This window comes from Micropterus salmoides, unplaced genomic scaffold, assembly GCF_014851395.1.
Source record: "Micropterus salmoides isolate LMB-PRFRI ecotype aquatic unplaced genomic scaffold, ASM1485139v1 Ms_hic_scaffold_3, whole genome shotgun sequence".
NCBI classification, from domain to species: Eukaryota; Metazoa; Chordata; class Actinopteri; order Centrarchiformes; family Centrarchidae; genus Micropterus; species Micropterus salmoides.
In genome coordinates this window covers 31,096,034-31,113,113 of record NW_024042261.1, presented here as the reverse complement: position 1 = coordinate 31,113,113, position 17,080 = coordinate 31,096,034, and the positions used below count along the sequence as shown (strand labels likewise).

Here is a 17,080-nt window from a genome sequence, read left to right as displayed (position 1 = left end):
CTCCATTTAATTCTGTGCGGTGCAATTAGCAAAGCTCATGAATAAATCATATGTGCATCAGTGGAGTGCAGGCAGGGTATCCCTGCTATTTTACTGAATGAGCTTTCAGCTCAAGCTGGCTGCAGCATATCAGAAGGGACCGAGAACACTTAACATTCATTTATATTAGACACAGTCACCATAAGCTAAGATTGGTAAGCAGGAGGAATTGATGTAAGAAAGGTAGGACACCTGTGCTGGTTGGTGAGTTGATGTCCTGACGCATGCTACGGCTTGACTGGCAACTTATCCTGGCAGCCTCGCGTTGGGGTTCTAGGATGTCGCGGTACTTGGAGACCATGAGGACAGAGATAAAGTACACCACAGCTAAAGCCAGGAACTGGGCTTGCTTACTGTCATCCTGTGGAGAAGAATCACAATATGGTTATGCCACTCTATATTCAGACAATCTCACTTCACACAATCCACTCCTGCTGCCTGAAATGGTTCTCTCACAGGAAATGCACCTTCCATAGAGCACGGAAGAACATTCAAAGTGCTACCACTATCCTCTAATATACTGTATTTCAAATACTTGCTTTAAAATATATCGTATTCAAATTTTGTGGGCTTTTGTTCAACAGACAGCAGCTCAGTCAACAAGGGCATCTTTGGCATTTCACCTGTTGACTGAAGGGTGTGACATTGCACACCTGTTTGTCTGCCAAAACACACAATCTTAAATTTCAAATCAAAGTCTTAATGACAAACACATGCATGTCACGCACATAAACCAACAGCCTGCACATGCACATACACACACACACACACACGTACACCTGCACTCACCACATCACGAAACACCACAGCGCGAAGCCGATTGATGTCCACATCCTGCAGAAGGCGATCAGGGTCCTTGATGGGAGACAGGTTACTAGGGACAGCCTCTATGGCTGTCTAAAGCAGAAAGATAAAGCAATATGACATGCTACTCTGTTTATTCAAAGCTCAATTAAACAAGTTTTTGCTATTACTTTTCTTTTTACATAATTTTAGGGACTAACAAATAGACAAATATAGAACTGCCTGCCAACATTTGTAGGTTAGTACATAAAGAAGTATCATAAGGGGTGTAAATGATGCTTAGTGATTTAGAGTCACAAGTCAGGTCACATTATAAGCATGGGGCAAAGTGTTCTTACAGTAAAATGCATTGTATACGTGAAATTTTTAACTAGGGGCTCAGTTATCAGACATCACATCCTACCTTGCTGGAAGTCATAGTATTTTGCAGGATTTCCTGAGTCTTGTTGTTGTTGGGAATGGAAGACTTATTTCCCCTGTCTCTGGGTCTCTGCCTGCATTCCAGACAGTTCCTAACAGCCACACAACACACTGTGCACATAAGACACAATCACACACACACACACACACACACACACACACACAAATAGGCTCTCATTTCAGTTAAATGGAAATGTTGATAACATGCATGACCTCTTTAAAACTAATCAGTTATCTCTGATGACAATTTGTTCCGAGTTGCTGGAACAGAGACCGGGAGTAAAATCATCAGCCAGACTGATTTCACACTGACGCAAGTGATGAGAAATTGTATGTTTGCAATAAGGACACTGTGAAGTTTGAAGGGTACCCCCCCCATACACACACACACACACAACTTGGAGTCAACAATCTAGCAAACACAGGCTTGCACACACCCAGACCCACAGGCGCAAACAGATATAGAGACAGATACACTGTCACGCGCCCAGACAAAAAGAGACACAAACACACATACTTTACATGCTTGCTTTATGTATCAAATAATTGGAATTATAATTTTTACAGTTGATTCAATAAGATTCATGTTATTCATCTCAAATGTTATTCATAAAATCTCTATGTACACAGACATATTCAAACACACACAAGGACAGGGAGAACCTCATGGAGTCCTATAATACACACCAATGACAGACACAAAAGGCTACCATTAGCAAAGCACACGATTGCACTTAAAATGATTCTCTCTCCTTGTTATGAATTCCACAATGATGGTTCTGTAATTTTTTTTCATGCTAGAAACTGCAGCAAAACCCTGCACATTCTCCAATTTAGTATACAATTAGCAAAGGACTCTTAAATTAATTAGCTTTGCTGATCAAACAGAGGATTGTCAGGGATTAGAGGAATTATTAGCGTGTGTGAAGAGAATACCGTCAAGGCATTTTCTAGCTCATCAGTTTTCCATTGTAACTGGCAAAAGATGCAGTTTACCTCCCAAAACCCCACATAAAAGACACTGTAATTGTTTCATTTTTCACAATGCACTGACTGACATTCACATCTACGCCAGCAAACATATGATCTTACCAAGCCTGAGGCACTGACGCATCAGACCACCGGAGGACATATTTTTCTCAGCCTCAATTTCACTGAAGTTGAGGGAGCTCGAGAACACCAACACGTCTACCAGGACCATGAGACGGGACAGGAAAGTGATGGCGGTCTCTGAGGACATGCCCTGTGTTGCCTCAATGTTCTCCAATTCCGTCTTACACAAACAAAAAGGAAGACACCGGTTACATAAACCAAAAGTGCACATACATAATATCATCTCTGCCACACTCTTACCTCTAGCTGTGATTAAAGTATTATTTTTTAACAGAAACATGTAATGCAATACAGAAAAGGGGGCATATCACTTATATACACCGATCAGCCATAACATTATGACCACTGACAGGTGAAGTTAATAATAATGATTATCACGTTACCATGACACATGTCAGTGGGTGGAATATATTAGGCAGTAAGTGAACATTTTTTCCTAAGGCAAGTGTAAGGATTTGAGCGACTTTGACAAGGGCCAAATTGTGACGGCTAGATGACTGGGTAAGAGCATCCAAAACTACAGCTCTTGTGGGCGTTTTATCAAAAGTGGTCCAAAGAAGGAAAAGCGGTGAACCAGCAACAGGGTCATAGGTGGCAAAGGTAGCCCCGTGTGGTCCGATCCAACAGACGAGCTACAGTCGGTCAAATTGCTGATAAATTTAATGCTGGTTCTGATAGAAAAGTGTCAGAACAGTGCATCACGGTTTCTTGTGTATGGCCACAGACCAGTCATGGTACCCCTGCTTTACTGCCAAAAGTGCCTACAATGGGCATGTGAGCATTAGAACTGGACCACGGAGCAATGGAAGGAGGTGGCCTGGTTTGATGAATCACGTTTTCTTTTACATCACGTTTATGACCAGGTGCGTGTGCGTCGCTTACCTGGGGAACACATGGCACCAGGATGCACTATGGGAAGAAGGCAAGCCAACAGAGGCAGTTTCATGCTTTGAGCAATGTTCTGCTAAGAAACCTTGGGTCCATGGCCATTCATGTAGGTGTTACATTGACACGTACCAACTACTGAAGCACTGCTGCAGACCATGCACACCCTTTCATGGAAACAGTATTCCCTGATGGCAGTGGACTCTTTCAGCAGGATAATGTGCTCTGCCACAAAGCAAACATGGTTCAGGAATAGTTTTAGGAGCACAACAACAAGTTCAAGGTGCTCACTTGGCCTCCAAATTCCCCAGATCTCAATCCAAGCGAGCATCTTTGCTGGACAATCAAGTCTGATCCACAGAGACCCCACCTGGCAAATTACAGGACTTAAAGGATCTGCTGCTAACAACTTAGTGCCAGATACCGCAGCCTACCTTCAGAGTTCTAGTAGAGTCCTTGCCACAACAGGTCAGGGCTGTTTTGGTAGCAAAAGGGGCGCCTACACAATATTAGACAGGTGGTCATAATGTTATGGCTGATCAGTGTAAACACAGCGCTGGGTGCTGCTGAATTTAGGAAAGAGACACTCAGTTGCAGGTCAGGAAGAGGGCAGCAGCATGGGCCATTATTATTACATGAGGGTGAGTAGAGTCTCAAGAAGCAATATTTAAAATTGCATTAACTGGTGGAGTTTAATCTGACTATCCAACTCCACCTAAGGCAATATTTTGTCAAATGCTTTTTTGGGGGCCAAGCCAAAGCAGACACTTTTCCATTAGCTGTCCTTTCCCTTGGGTTGAACATGGAGAAGTTTTCTAGGGAAAACATGAGAAGGATGCTAGAAAGAAAGTACATTTTTAAATATATTTAATGAGTATTAAGCACAAATGGGTTGTGAATACAGTGAAATTAAGAGAGAGAAATTACAACAATAACCTTGACACTCTAGACATACAGAGACAAAGTAAAAAATAAAAAAGATGATTAAAATCAATGTCAATTTCCAGACTGCAAATTAAATCTGATAATTACAGTAGACTGATAACAGAACAAATGAGTGACACGCTGGAAAGTTAATTACAAACATGTGAAATTTAAATTAATTATAGCAGAGTGAAGATGAGCAAATACAGGAGGCCTCAATCAATAAACACAAACAAGTCTTATTTCCCACAGGTACATACTGTACTTTAGAACACAAGAGAAAACTATATACTAAGCAGTTATAATAAGCTACCACTAGATGGTATTATTCCCCCACAGTGAAGACAGTGTGGTGCACTTACAGAAGGAGAGGTGGCCGCTGAGAGAAGGGGCAGGATCCCTCCACAAGCGATAATGATGTTGTCTACCATTTGTGAGATGAGGTGGATGGTGTTGTGGACAAAAAATAATGTTCTCATTACTATTAACAAAGTCCATGACAGATTTGGTGGAGTGGCTGTGGGGAAAGGAGGAAAAATGGGATTATTATGGGTGCAAGCATTTTTCACATTGTACAAATCATATGGCAGTTTTACTTCAAAACTAAAAATGTGTTTGTATGTATAAAAAACCTAGATTTAATAAATGTCTAAAAACTTTAAATGTCTAAAAATTATGTTACTGCTGAGCATCACTACAAGCACCATGCACACCCTCCCTCTCTGTCTCTCTCAAGCGCACATAAACCACTTCACACACCTCCTCCAGACATGGACGTCACTTTCCAGTGCAAACAGCAGGTCAGTGAGCAGTCTCTGGTGCATGGCTGACCATTTGAACTCTGGGATGCGGAACATGGTGGTCCGTGGGCCGGGGCTGAACTGTCGTCGATGTTCCTCCGTCACAGGCATCCCCCTGAAGCCCAAGTCCACATGTACGTCCTTCTCCGCCTGAGTGGCTAGGTGGCCATGTAGACTCTGACCAATAGACCAATTAATCAGTAAAAAACACCATCATGTGATACCGCTTACAAATGAGCTGCTAATTCTATTCTTCTGTCAAGATTGATAGGGCACCTTAAAGGAGATTTAACGCTACTGTTATACTATTCACTATGAATCAAAAATTGCCAGATTAATGTGAGTCCTCAAATAAACTATTCCTGCCTTTGGGAAAATAAAAAATACAACAAGCTCAATGCAACCTCTAAACATAAATGAGTCAGCAAGGTGCTGCAAAAAGCCTTTTTAAAAAGCAGCAGCGATGAATTGAACATGAGCAATTACACAACAGCAGGCAGGTTTAAAAATAAACCCTGCCTCCCACTGGCCCTCCATCAGTGACCCAGGCTAGGCAAAAGAACCTGACCTCTGAGAAAGAGCACAGCTCATGGGAGCAATGAAGAAATCTCAGGTGACTCTTGCAGAATAATGCTTTGTCTATTTCTGCCCTTCTGTTGGCTCATCAAACTATTCTTGCAAACCCACTTTTCTGAGTCTCAGAGGGATGTTGCCTGATGTGCACAAGGCCATCCTGTCCCCATTACAACCAGAGTTGGGCAAAGGAATGATCCCTATGGGTCTGTTAATATAGAACTGCTCACTAAAGGCCAACACATCCCAACAATGGCAAATGGTCTCCCTCCTCGCATTCATTCTTTGACCCTGGCACTGCTATGTTTCAGCATTCATGATTGTCTACGGTTATATTTCTCTCTGGCTAAGCTTTCTGGTTATTTTGAATCTGGTGAAGGTAGTGAACCACTACTATTAATTGGGAAGAAAGTCTTTTTTTTGTGTTGGATATTACTGGATGTTGGCAAGCTGAAAATAAATTAAAAAAATACGTATATACAAAAGATTTGTGCTATTAAACATATATCCACACACACACACACACACACACATAAATAAGAATAAAATAATAAATTGCAGAGTTGAACTTAAAGTAAATGTTCCTTATTTCGTTGAATTTTTTACATTGTAGTAGGTAGTACATCTTTGTCTCTACCTGACCTCTCAAACAGTGACCCCATATTCTGTTTTCTTTTGGTTGCAATGATTTTTTGGTCACTGCCTTTTTTGATTGTTTGTGGTCATGGGGCCTGTTCTTAGTAAAGGCATGTCTCTGCTTTCTATCTCTGACAGTAAAGAGATTCTGCACATTCAAAATCTATTTTATCTCTTTTATTTTAATCTCATTTTACTTGAATGAACTACATGATGATTTAAGTTCGGACCAACCTGTGTGGTGGCTGTCGTCTGAATCTTCTTCATCTCCTTCATCTCCTTGTCTTTGCTGTCATCTGATCTTTCTGTGTCTGAAGTGTTGCTTGTTGCATCTACTGCACTGCTGGTCTTAACAGTTGAGGGGTCCCCTTCAGATGCCACTGCAGTTGTGCCCTCAGTGACTTCTGGGTTGCTGGAGGAGACCTCAGCTTCGGTACCAGACGCAGAGCTGATGCCCTCCAAAGCTGTCTGTAGTTCAAACTCATCCTTCTCTAGGATACTGGGTAAGGAGCCAAGCTCAGAACTGCCTGTCATGTGAGCAAGAAGGCCTAGTCCATCACTGGCGCTGGTGTGGACTGGAGGCTCTGGGCTGGGAAGGACTACAGGCTCAGCTGGACTGAGATCAGCCAGTAGCTTGTCCTCTAAGCTACCTGCCACTTTGCCAAACAGGAAGTTGTTGGTGTTAGGGATGCTATCCTTGTCATCATCCAGAGTAATGAGAGGGGGTGCATTTTGGCCATCCATGCTGCTCTTTGGCAATAACACACTGTTGACGTTGCCGTTGAGCTTTTCCACAGCAGCACAATAAACATTATCCAACAGAGAATCCACCTCCATCAGTGCGCCATTCTCAGATACTCCAAGAGTTTCAGAGGACAAGTCCATATCATCTAACTTAACCTCTGTTGCCTCTACCTTTTCAGCCTTGATGTCCACCAGAAGGTCATGAACTTCGACCCTGACCCCATTTACAGTACCCTCCTGTCCTCTGAGGCCCTCTTCAAGCCCCTTCCCTTCAGCCAGCAGGTTGCGCGAGTCTGCACTCTCATAATCCTTCTCACTCTCAGGTGTCTGGGAGTTATCATCCATTTCTCTGATCTCAGCAACAACCTTGATACCAGAGGCCTGAGCAGATAGACCAGAGATGGTGCTGACCAAACCCTTTTTCCCTTTCTTAATATTCTCCTCCTCCTGACGCTGGTACTCCTCATACATCTTAGCTAAGTACTCCTTATGTGCCTCATATGTCACCTGCAAAAAGGGAATCATTATAGAGAATGATGCAAACAACTGTGAAGAACAGTTTAGAAGAAGCTTAACAGTTAAGACAAAATAGATAAAAATGTCTCCCTCAACAGCAGAGGTCAGTGTTTCCTCTTTGTTGTACAGTATAGTACAATACACACCTTAGAGTGGGCTATAGAGAGTGTGTCCACCCACACCCGCCATCCTCCCCACTCATGCTTGATGGCATGGTAGAGCAGAATACGAAAGATATTGTACACCATCTCAGTGATCTTCTGCTCGTCAGAGTTTTTAGGGTTGATGTAGCCGAGAGAAAACATCCAGTCCTGCCATACGGAGCACTGAAGCAGACACCTGCAATAAGCATATCACCACATGATCAACAAATAAAATCTACCATATGTAAGCCAGATAATACTTCTGAGTAATTGAAGTAAACTCTGACCCTCTTATCTTTAGCAAGGTTTAACATTTATAATTGATTTATTGATGTTGGTGGCAAAGGACACATTTTAAACTACACTGTACTTTGAGTTTTTCCATTAAAATTAAAAATAATTTAGGCCAATTATTTTTTATGCTTCTCCTCAACACCCTCCTTTCCATCAAAAGAAAATACAGGTTCGATTCAGCATTTTGTTACTCACATAACAAGTGGTTGTTTTGATCATTTGGTCATTCATATATTCATTTGTTTATTTGGCAGCAGTATCTCACAAAACAAAATGACAATGAGGGTAGAAAAGGGTCAGAAAGTGAAAACCAATTAAGTGTATATGTATGTGTGTGTGTGTGTGTGTGTGTGTGCACGCGTGTGTGTGTGTGTGTGTAAGGAGAGATTGGGTGTGAGAATAAAAAAGAGAGTATGAGTAACTGTCAAAAACATGCACGATGATTCAGCATCAAAATGAGCCTATCAACCATGGTACAAGGAGGGGGGACAATGTGCCTTTATCCTGTTTTCTTTGATACATTAATCAGCAAGATAACTGATGGGTTGGATGAGTAAAAGGCGGTTTCAGTTCTGCTCACCGTCTGTTCTCTCGGCTGTTGCTGAATAGTTTGATCATGTCTGAAAGGAACAGCCTCCGAACCTCCATCAGCTCTGTGCTGGGGGTGGAGTTCTTCAATAAGGTGGCTACCACCTTGAGAATCACTGAAATCACATGCACGCAAACACAAATATATAGACATATTGTACATTTTACTAGAGAACCGCATACTTTAGAAAGACTAAAACAGGCTGTCACAGGCTTACTTGGGTTCTGAATCTTGACAGTGGAGTCAGGCTCAGGATGAGGTTTGTGAACTACCTGTGTGCACACTTGCTCTGTCAGAATCTGTTACGGGAAGCGGTGAAATGACATCAGTCACACAAGCTGTACACAAATACCAATGGTGCAGTAATGTTGGGACATTTGAGAGGAAATTTTTTGTTACCTCGTACAGAGTGTTGTAGGTCGTCACGGTCACAGTGTTGGTGTGCAGCATGAGCCTTTCTCCCAGGAGAGTAAACAGGCTGTGTGTGTGCATGATCTCCACCTTCCTCCTGTGGATAAACGCACACAAACACACACACACACACACACACACAGACATAATGGTAAAGTGGCTTGTTTAGAGCTCCCTAAGCCACTGAAAGGATCAGTGAGTGCCGTCAGCTTGCTTCCCTGTTCTCTCCCAAAGGGAGCCAGGCTCTGGAGACAAGTGTCAAGAACTGCCTGCTGTCATAAATTAGGGGAATTTTGTTGGAGGTGTATAGGATAACGAAGTTAACCTGTCACTAGAAATGGCTCGAAGATACAACAAACGTATACCACAGGTGAATGGGTTCAACAGTGACAAACTACTTCTTCTGCAAACAGCACAAGGACTGCTGTCACAATGCTAAGGCAAAGCTGCTGCTACTGCCTCAAGACGAGTTGGGACTTTCCTATTAAGTTGACAACTTTTTTGTATTTTTCAGAGGCTGGCAAATTGGACTCTTTGGAGAAGAGTGGCATTTCTCTCTACTGTATAAATTCTGAAATTTGAGAGGAAAGGACAGTCTGATGATGCATAGAAAGCTAAGGTAGAATTTGTACAAGTTTGTTAAACAAATGAGGTACAGTGGGAGGAAAGGCCTTGTTGTAAATGCTTTCATGAGTGTAAATCCAGACAATGTCACTCTTTCTTTTTTTGATTCAATATTACCAACACCATTGTTCTTTATCCGGTGCAGCACTTACTATGTTTTCTTCAGTCACTCTCTCTTTCCCTGAATATAGTCTAAATCATCAGTTCAGACAATGTATGCTTTTAAAGCTTCAGTGTGTAATATTTATGAGAATTTATTGACATAAATGAAATATAATATCCATAACTATGTTTTCAGCAGTGTAATGAACCGTTATGTTTACATTACCTTAGAAAAAGCCATTTCTATCTACATACACCGTGGGTCCCTTTACACGGAGGTCACCATGTTACGTAGCCATGTTTCAACAGTAGCTGAAAAGGGACAAACTACTCTGCCGAGCATGTTTCGTAACTAGGTTGTTGTTGTTCTTCTTGTATAATCCCGGCTGTGTAGACGCTCGTCACTACATTGAAAACGTACAAAGGAGTATTAGAAGTAAGAAGAGCAGTAAAATTTGTACAAATGGAGGACCACAAGTATTATTTAGCATAAACCGACAGCGTGTGAATCTTTGTCGTCAAAGAAACGAAAACATGATGAAGTTGGGACAGATGATGGCAGAAATCAAGGATATAATCGTTGTCGATTTTCCCAGTTGGAAGGCGCTGATGCGTAATTAATTTAGTCCAACTTTAGCAACGCAAATGAAAACTGTTGTTTGATAGCTTTAGCAAGCAGATGGGCATAATCACAGAGAGAAGTAACTTGTTTACCTGGTCAGTGTTGTAAAATATGTCATATATGTACAGTAGTTGAATTCTAATTTCATGCAACGTTATTCACTGTGTTTTGGCTTTGCTACGTGGACAGAAACGTGGAGGTTACGTTCGTGGGTTAATCAGCTGATAAATATTACTGGCAATAAAACGCTAGCCTACAGCATGGAAGCTCACATCAGCCAGCTAAACTTCACATTTTACTGCCCTGGTAGAAAAAAATATGTAGTTGGATTGTAATTTCTAACGTTATACTACAGCGCTGTATTTTGGCTTTGTTGCGTGGATAGATGAGATGAGAGAATTATGAGATGAGAGATTATGATAACAAGACAGTGTGCCTAACGTGCCCAATAATGCTTACTTTCAGAATATGCATTAAAAAGAAGACATATTTGTTTTTAGGCTATTAGTAAGTTATTGTGCACACAAATGTGTAATTTGATCATTCACATGGTAAATGGCAATTAATAACATTGCACTGTTTTACTCCAAGCTAAAATTATGGCTATTAGTACTACTTTGTGTTTCTATTGTATTTGGTTCTATTTGTAGATTGCTTATCTAAAGTGAGTAAGCCACTAGTCACAATTTGTTGCAATTTAAAACCCTCACCTATAGATATCACTAAAACTTACACACTTAACCTTTCAGTGATAAGGTATCAAAATACACTTATGTTAGAAAGATAAGGTCCAGCAGGAAGCATAGTTCTAGAAACTAAACTATAAACATGACGTGCAATATCCATCATGTTTTACATGGTGGTTGAGTATTTGCAATTATAAGACAGAGTTATGAGCCGAGTTTATGTCATATATTCTGGTTTTTCAAAAAAAAAAATCACATCATACTGATTATTTGACTTGTCACCCCCAGACAGAACTAACAATATCTAATATCACTGAACTAAAAATGTGAAATGGCAAATTAAATTGCCAAAAGTAATAACATCAACAAAGCATTGAAGAAACATCTTTACGAGTTGTGCTGGAGTTCATAGTGAACTAGGATAATGCTTTAAAATGTATGAAAGCTATTAAAGCGAGGGGTGAAAGGCAGGCTTCCATGAAGCCCTCATGTCCTTTGAAGATATAGGCCTCTCGCTTGCCCTTGGGGCAGCCTAGCTTATGCTTATGTCTGCCCTTTCTCTTTATCCAGCAGGAACCAGTAACACCATAACACCTGGTGCCACATTGTGAGCACAGCAAAAACCCTACATCTTCTCCATCCATCCCTACATCCTGCATTTTGAGTCACAGGCTCTCCCTCCCATGGTATTCTCTGTCTCCTCTCCAATGTGCATCTTGCAGAGGATATGCTGACATCCTGGTGGCTAGTTTATTATTTATTTAATGCTGAGGGACAGTCATTTGGACCTCTTCTATCATTTCCTTATGTGAAGTAATGGTTTAAGGGCATAATGCCAGGAATTCAGGTGTTCTACACAGAAGTGCACCCTAATTTGGAAAACTGGCATCCAGTCAAAAGTTTTTTGGCTCTTCTAAGTTCACACTTTTTCAAAGGAGAGGCAGGAACAAATGAATCATGTCTCTGAATGTAAAGCCTGATTTCTGATTTTTCAGTTTCTATCAGAATGTTTGTAACCTGGACATTAAGGGACACGGAAATGCATAAAATGGCAAAACAAAATTAGACATAATAGAAATCTATTTTTAAAACATCTAACAATTCATTAATCTCTAAACTAGTCACTATAAAATCACTTAAGAGTCTGTAATTATAATATACTATACAGCTATTGGAACAGGTTACTTACTTGTGGCCCAAATGCTTGAGGAAGTACCCAAGGACTTTGAGGGATTGCACTCGAATGCTTTCACTCTTAGAGGCCATGAGCTTGTAGATTACCCTGGAATAGACACAGGCAGCAAAAGCTGGCAACAGCACACTGTCTTGACAGAATAAAATATAGCCCTGTTGATGAAACGGCTCTGCACTGGTTAGCTGACAACCACTTTCCTTCAGGGAGAATTTACATTAGCATTAAATGAATGTCCTAATGAAAGCAGCAGCCTTTCCACAATGGATTCCTTAGAACTCACAAGTAGTGCTACACCGTGTGCATTTATATTTTATAGGATCACATGGGGTAAGTTTGATCATCCGTGTCATATTGTGAAATCAGTATGTTAATATTGTTACTTTTCCATGCATAGTTTTTTTTCTCACTGAACTTATGAATTATTCATGCCTCTCATACACAGTGTTGGCTACTTAGGCTTACTTTGTGAAATCACCTCTTCATTTTGTGCCTGGATTGCGTCTTCCCCTGAGGGGCTTACCGTATTCCATTTCTCTGGTCAAAAGCAGGGATCATGGAGGCTGGATGCTCAGACATGAGGGCTACCACCAACTGCAGCACATCATGCAGATTCTCATCCTGCAGACCAACAGGGAGAGAAAGATGACAAGAGATAAATAGAAAGGGCAGTAGGTGACGACAGAAAATACAGCTTTGTTCTTTGCTAAGACTCTGTAACTGCAACTGCAGCAAAGACATAATGTATGTGCCTTGCAATTGCAGAATACACCTGGGCCCCTGGTACACCTTACAACAGATCAGGGACGGCGGCTGGCTGTTGCTAATTGAAATGATTAATTCATCTGGCTGGTTTGTGGATGGAAACTAATAAACTTCTCCTAGAATAGCAACTCTGAAGATGAAATATGACCTACTAGCTTAGTGCAGCAAAGTGGCACACTAACACACTGAGTGAATTCACTTGGATCAGGGATAGACTCTCATGTACCTCATGAATTGTTAACAAATAGTTCAGGATGCTCTGCAGCTCATCCTCCTTCACACCTCGGTCCTGGAAGAATGCAAAAATAGGAAAACAGATACAAAATTGTAATGATGTACGAGGCAAATAATTGGACAAGGGACATTGCATTACAAAATGTATATTATGTCTGTCTACAGTTAAAAGAAAGTACTAGAAATTACTGGATGAAGAACACATGAAGTGTTATGGCCTCCGGTCAATTGTTATTGTTTAGATTGGGTTTAGATTGATTGATGAGAATTTAGGTTTCAAAACAGATTGAAAAGCCAACTATTGTTTGCCTAAGTCTGGCCAAATGATAACATGTCCAGTATTAAAATTCATCTCATTTCTGCCATGTCCTAGAAAGCCCACAGAACGTGGCAGGATATGGCCTGCTGGGATATGGGTCACAATCCACTGACTAAAACTGTGCAGTATAAAACATTTAAAAAAAAATCTAAATGTGTAAAATGTAGTCCAGCATTCTAATGTTTTCGTTATTGATTGGTCTATCATTTATTTTTAAATAATTCAACTCATTTAGTCAGGGCAGCTCGCCCACTAATCAAAAGATCGGCATTCAATCCCCAGCTCCTCCAGTCTGTCTGTCCAGTGAGTGTCCTTGGGCAAAAAACTGAACCCCAAATTGTTCCAGATAGCTGTGCCATCAGTGTGTGTGTGTGAATGATGAGTTTCTGTTTCTGTTGAGGAGTTGGCACCTTGCATGGTAGCCTTTGCCATCAATGTAAGAATGTGTCGGAATGGGGTGAATGTGAATATAGTGTATAAGTGGTCGAAGACTAGCACAGTCCATTTATCATCAGTTTACCTTAAAAGCAAAATAAAAGACAAATACCTGTCATACATTTCCAGATCCAACAGCAATGCCTTAGAAGGGCTAACATTGCAATTAATTGAAGCAAAGAAAAACATACATTTGTCTCATTTGAAAAACTGGAGCCAACAAATGTTTAGTATCTTTACTTGATTGAATTACTTGAATTACTTGAATGACTAAATAATTATGAATACATTAATTCTCTTGACTTTATTTAAATATATTACAGCACAACTGGTTTTCATCCAAGCCCACACTTTTCAGAAGAAATGTAAATAAATAGCGCTGAAATTTATTAAAAGGAGCAGACCAGGAGAATGCTTTAAAGGATAACACAGGATGAATCGCCAATCTCCATATTTTCTCAGCGCAGCTCAAAATCAAACCGTGTGAGAGGCTGTGAGGTATGAAGGCAGGTACCTTCAGGATGAGTTGCTTGAGGAAGAGAAGCATAAACGCCCGCAGAGAAATTACTTCTTTCTGGGTCGGTCTTGGACCATCTGTAGTTGAAGAAGACAGTGAGAGAAGCAATTAAACTGAGAAAGAAAGTATTTGAACCAAATAAGAAATCTTTGTGTTTTCTGTTTCTTAGTCTCCTCTACATTTCATGCTTTTACTGGCAATTTTATTCTTGATATTCCTTTTTGATGTTTTTGATTGATAATGAAATATTTCTTTATTGACGTCTTGTGTTCTCCTACTTTGAGTTTTAGAAAAAAAGCAGACAGGGACATCTTCAAAGACAACTTCAGTTTTCTTTGCTGTATCATCAGCTTTCTACTGATATTCTGGATTCACCTTGAAAGTGTGTTTCAAAAGTTTCACAGGGTTTAACCAACAACCTAGACAGACAACTACAACAACCACAAATAGCCAATCTCACACTTAGTAAACAGAGAAGAAGTTGTACATTAACAATAAGTAGAATATGTTTTATATACATAGCATGCTTTAAGTTCAGGAGGGGTCATCATAAGTATTCAGCTAAAATGTATTTATCATTCATGCTGCATCCAAAGTCTGCAAGTATCTCAGGTAGTTTCGGCCAAAACATAATGTCTAGTCAGCAACCCCAAGTCACCATAGTCACATCAGTCCATCATCTCATTAAAACTACCCAGTATACTTTGGCACTCTGACATTAGCCTCACATTGCAATCCATCCCTGTCATGAACCCCATTTAACATTTGATGGGCTGAACATTGTCAGCAGATGTATGTATGCCGTGCAAATACAGAAGAATGACAGAATATGACAAAAAGCATTGATTAACTGTCATATCACAGAGCTGCTGCTGCTGTATTGGTTTGCTTGGCACAATAATTAATTTTGACATGGTCAAATTCTATTAAACATGCTGAACCCTTTTGTTTTTAACTAAAAAGTGTTTGGTAAGCACACTAATGGGCTGCAGCAACAGGCAGATCAATACAACACAGAGCTATTCAGTCAGACACATCAGAAAGCACAGGATATGGCATACATTATCACTTATAACAATACAAACATGAATCCCTTTAAGATTAGCAGCACTTTGACTGTAGCACAAAAGCTCAATTTTGGCGTTAAAACCTGGCATATATTCATCCATTTGTTATTCATCCTGTGCAGCCAGACAGGTATAAACACACTGACAAAATCTTTTACATTTATAGAGGTAATAAATGACAATAACTGGGCCAAATACAAGCGCAAAAGCCTTTCAGGGAAAACTGGTCACTTTGCCCAATGTCTTTCTTCTCCTCTCAATACTGATAAACTCCAACCTCCACCTTGGCTGGACACATGTCCATTTGAAATGGGGACAGTGCCGCAATGACAGATACAACACCAGCAGACACCCGACCATCCTGCTGCTTCAACAGCAAGTCAGTGTAGTCAATGATGAGGCTCCCTGAGGTTGCAGGAGGATGGCAAGTGCTGCTGCATCCCGACACTGATGAATAGAGTGTAGTGCAGGGACAGAGCCTGACATGGAAGGGATGATAAGAACATTATTACCGCAGCTACTGCATCTAAGTTATTCACAAGCAATTATGCTCAGCAGCTATACACAGTTCTTGTTTCTCATTCACACATTGCTTCGCTTCCTGCATCCCAAGGGCACAAGGAGAAAGAGCTTACTGAAAAACAATTCATGTCCATGTGATTAATGCAGGAGTCTTATTTCAGCTTATGATTGATGATAATAAAGTTGCAGGCACACACAATAGCGTGTGTCCTGTATACTTGCGCAAACCTTTAAATAGAAAAGAATAATTATATATTCACTCCATGAATGCTTTTAAATAAACAAAAAGGTTGGCAAAACACTAAGTATTTTTAATAGCAGCAGCAATAATTGGTTTCCAGAATTCTTCTCAAGTAACTAACTAATATACACTTTGCCTGTTTAAGCAGCTCTGTTTAGAGCATCTAGACTATGTTGATTTCAAACTGCAATGACTAATCATTTCAAAAACACAAGAAAAATATGAAGGGAAAAACATACAAAAAAATAGAAGGGAACTCAGAGAGCGCAGACATTGGCCGACCTATTGCAATTTTAACAAAAGTGACAAATACTCTGTTTATTGGCTGTGTGATTCAGATCTGCAACAAAAATGTATGGGTTCTTCCTTAGCCCATGCTACACCCTTCCATCAAGTTTCATGCAAACCGGGCAAGTAGTTTTTACATCATCCTGCTGGCAGACAAAAAAACAAACTTGGCAGAGGTAATGAATGAGTGTGGCCCTCATCTCTCTGTCTCAACAACCTTTGCAATGCACATCTGACCTCCATTTGCTCCAGTGGATTTCCCATGCGTAAATGTGTAAATCGGAAGCAACACAGTGTTGAAAGAAAAGCATGCATGCGTCAAATCGTTCCCCGACTTCCTGTAATCAGTAATTTGTGTCTTACATGAGATTAATTTATCAGAATGGAGGCGCTGTCAGAGTTTGTTGTGTGTGCTGGCAGGAACAGGTTTTAGGACCCAAAACGCAGGACACAGAGGCAGAGCAGGTACAATTTCTGGGTATTTATTTGAGCCCACAGAACTTACAGCAGAGTCCAAACCAAGGTTGTTCGCAGAGCAGCAAAAACACAGTCCATAAACAAATGATCCAGGTGAA

The 17,080-nt window shown here is 40.6% G+C and overlaps 1 protein-coding gene across 1 annotated transcript in view; it reads right to left on the bottom strand.

The window, feature by feature from the left end:
- Positions 1-17,080, bottom strand: part of nbeab (neurobeachin b) — a 213,854-nt gene that overhangs the window by 102,157 nt on the left and 94,617 nt on the right. Inside the window, 16 exon segments of the mRNA XM_038692696.1 lie at positions 232-400; positions 829-936; positions 1,247-1,374; positions 2,356-2,536; positions 4,548-4,649; positions 4,651-4,702; positions 4,945-5,162; positions 6,429-7,445; positions 7,601-7,793; positions 8,472-8,595; positions 8,698-8,779; positions 8,880-8,988; positions 12,115-12,207; positions 12,641-12,738; positions 13,109-13,171; positions 14,385-14,464. Of these exon segments, the coding sequence (XP_038548624.1) occupies positions 232-400; positions 829-936; positions 1,247-1,374; positions 2,356-2,536; positions 4,548-4,649; positions 4,651-4,702; positions 4,945-5,162; positions 6,429-7,445; positions 7,601-7,793; positions 8,472-8,595; positions 8,698-8,779; positions 8,880-8,988; positions 12,115-12,207; positions 12,641-12,738; positions 13,109-13,171; positions 14,385-14,464 (2,817 nt within the window).